General features: G+C 37.2%; 1 protein-coding gene across 1 annotated transcript; it reads left to right on the forward strand.

Annotated features, from left to right (window-relative positions):
* The first annotated feature begins 1,005 nt into the window (after positions 1 to 1,005).
* LOC128984036 (uncharacterized protein K02A2.6-like) lies at positions 1,006 to 2,313 on the forward strand. Its single transcript, XM_054403318.1, has one exon. It carries the CDS (start codon positions 1,006 to 1,008, stop codon positions 2,311 to 2,313), a length of 1,308 nt encoding a protein of 435 aa, XP_054259293.1.
* The last annotated feature ends 215 nt before the right edge of the window (positions 2,314 to 2,528 follow it).

Genomic DNA, 2,528 nt, shown 5'->3' on the forward strand with positions numbered 1-2,528 from the left:
GATAAGACTAATTCAAAATACGTGGCATATGGAAACAATATTTTAGATATACTTGGTGAATGTTATGTCAATGTTACAGTAGGTGATGAGACACATAGATTAAAAGTAGCAGTAGTAAATGGAAATGAGAAACCGCTGTTTGGTTTACCATGGATCCTTAATATGAACCTCCCTCCTGATGTTACTATTAGTAAAGTAAAATGTAAGCAGAATCATAATCAATATAAGATGGATGATGTGAGGGTTAAGGAAGTACTAAAAGAATTTGAAGATGTGTTCTCTGAAGGGCATGGGAAAATCAAGGGTTATAAAGCACGAATTCACGTTCGAGAAGATGCAAACCCTCAACATTTTTCAGCGCGCAGGGTTCCGTTTCCCTTGAAAAAACGAATTGAGAATGAACTTACAAGACTTGTAAATGAGGATATCATTGAAGAGGTATGGATCATAAACATAAACAAATGACGTTTTTTGCCCGAAAATAAACATTATTTAACATTGCTTAAATGGAACTGAAAGCCATTCGAGAAGCACGGTCACCTACTAATGTCAAGGAACTCCGATCATTTTTAGGTTCTATTAACTACTATGAACGATTTATTCCGGGACTTCATGCCATTTGCAGTGATCTCCATAAGCTGACTGGGACTAAATCACAATGGAAATGGTCCGAACAAGAAGAGGGGACATTTAAAAGAGTAAAAGAAATTCTATCAAGTAAAGACACAGTAGTGCCATACGAAGAAATGAGACCATTGGTAATGGGTCTGTGATGCATCAGAAAATGGATTGGGAAGTGTACTAATGCACAGATATGAAGATGGATTAGAAAGACCAATTGCTTTTGCCAGTCGTACACTATTGCCCGCTGAAAAACAATATTCAAATATCGACAGAGAAGCGCTAGCTATTATGTTTGGACTCAGGAAATTTCATCAATTGGTATATGGTCAGAAGTTTACTTTAGTAACCGACCACAAACCTCTACAACGGATATTTGGAAATATGCGAGATCTCCCAAAAGTTGTAAATAGCCGTTTAGTGAGGTGGGCTCTCCAGTTGAATCAATACAACTATGACATAGAGTACAGAAAAGGAGAAGATAATGTGTGTGCTGATGTTCTATCAAGACTTCCGATTAAAGAAGATCAACCTGAGGAGGCTCACATTGGTTTTTTGAATGTTGATAAGGTTAACTCTATCATGTCTTATGACCTCTTGAAACAAAATTCATTTACAGATAAAGCAATTAAAATAGCAAAAAACTTTGTAGTGAGAAATACATGGCCCCCTGTTGTTCCTGAAATGTTGAAGTCATACAAACAGAGGAAAGATGAATTGAGTGTTGAAGATGACATATTATTGTGGTTTGGAAGAATTGTAGTTCCAGAATGCATGAGAACTGATGTTCTGAAGATATTGCACACAGGACATCCTGGTATTGTATCAATGAGGTCTGTAGCACGACACTATGTATGGTGGCCCAACATGGATAAAGATATCGAAGTTTATATCAAGAGGTGCACATCTTGTCAAGAGAATCGAGATAATGTGGAAGACGTACCATTATATCCTTGGAATGTGCCTCATAGAGTTTGGGAAAGGGTACACATTGATCTGGCAGGGCCAGTCAACGGATCTATGTGGTTGGTAGGTATTGATGCTTTGTCAAAGTGGGCAGAAGTGGACTGTCTCAAGACAACAAACTCTTCAACAATCATTCAACGATTGAGATCTTGGTTTAGTCGATATGGAATACCAAGTGAAATTGTGACAGACAATGGACCTCAATTTGTATCAAAGGAAATGGAAACATTTTTTGAGAAAAATTCTATCAACCACATAAAAACAACTCCTTACCATCCTAAAAGTAATGGACTTGTGGAAAGACTAATTCGTACTTTGAAAAGACGGTTCTACACAACAAAGCAGGATGTTGGAGATGGAATGCTAGCTCTTCAAAATGTTCTTTTTAGTTACAGAAACTCGCCTCAGAAAACAACTAGTAGGGCTCCTGCAGAATTGTTTCTCGGTCGTAGACTACCAACAATTTTTGACAATATGAAACCTAATCTTAGGAAAAAGATGGAGATGAAGCTTTGGAAAGAACAAGGGAGGGACAACAAAAACGTTCGAACTTTTGAAGAAGGAGAAGATGTGTGGATTAAGAATGAACATGGAAATGGTTGGTCAGCTGGAATGGTGAAAAATAAAAATGGATTGTACTCATATGATGTACTTTTTGGAGGTGTTATAAAAAGGAAACATGCGGACCAGATGAGACAAAGAATGGGAGGTGTTGAATCCGTGTAAAAAGAAAGAGGGGAAAAGTGTTAGATGGTTAAATGTATAAGTAATTAATACATCAGCTGATTTATTATTATTAAGTTTGTTAGTAAATATTCAGGCGGGGCTCTGTACAGACATCTGTCAAGCATGCGAAGTTATTGAGCCAAATTATGTTAAGAATTACTTCGACCAAAAACACGTTACAAGATACAAGAGCTGTCTTCTACCCCAGTTTGGTT

The sequence above is a fragment of the Macrosteles quadrilineatus genome, unplaced genomic scaffold, assembly GCF_028750875.1.
Source record: "Macrosteles quadrilineatus isolate MER2022 unplaced genomic scaffold, UCM_ALF_1.0 Scaffold_2__2_contigs__length_208266976, whole genome shotgun sequence".
Taxonomy (NCBI): Eukaryota; Metazoa; Arthropoda; class Insecta; order Hemiptera; family Cicadellidae; genus Macrosteles; species Macrosteles quadrilineatus.

What these genes read in the sequence shown, in the direction of transcription:
- LOC128984036 (XM_054403318.1), top strand. Translation starts at nt 1,006, where the DNA reads ATGCGAGATCTCCCAAAAGTTGTAAATAGCCGTTTAGTGAGGTGGGCT.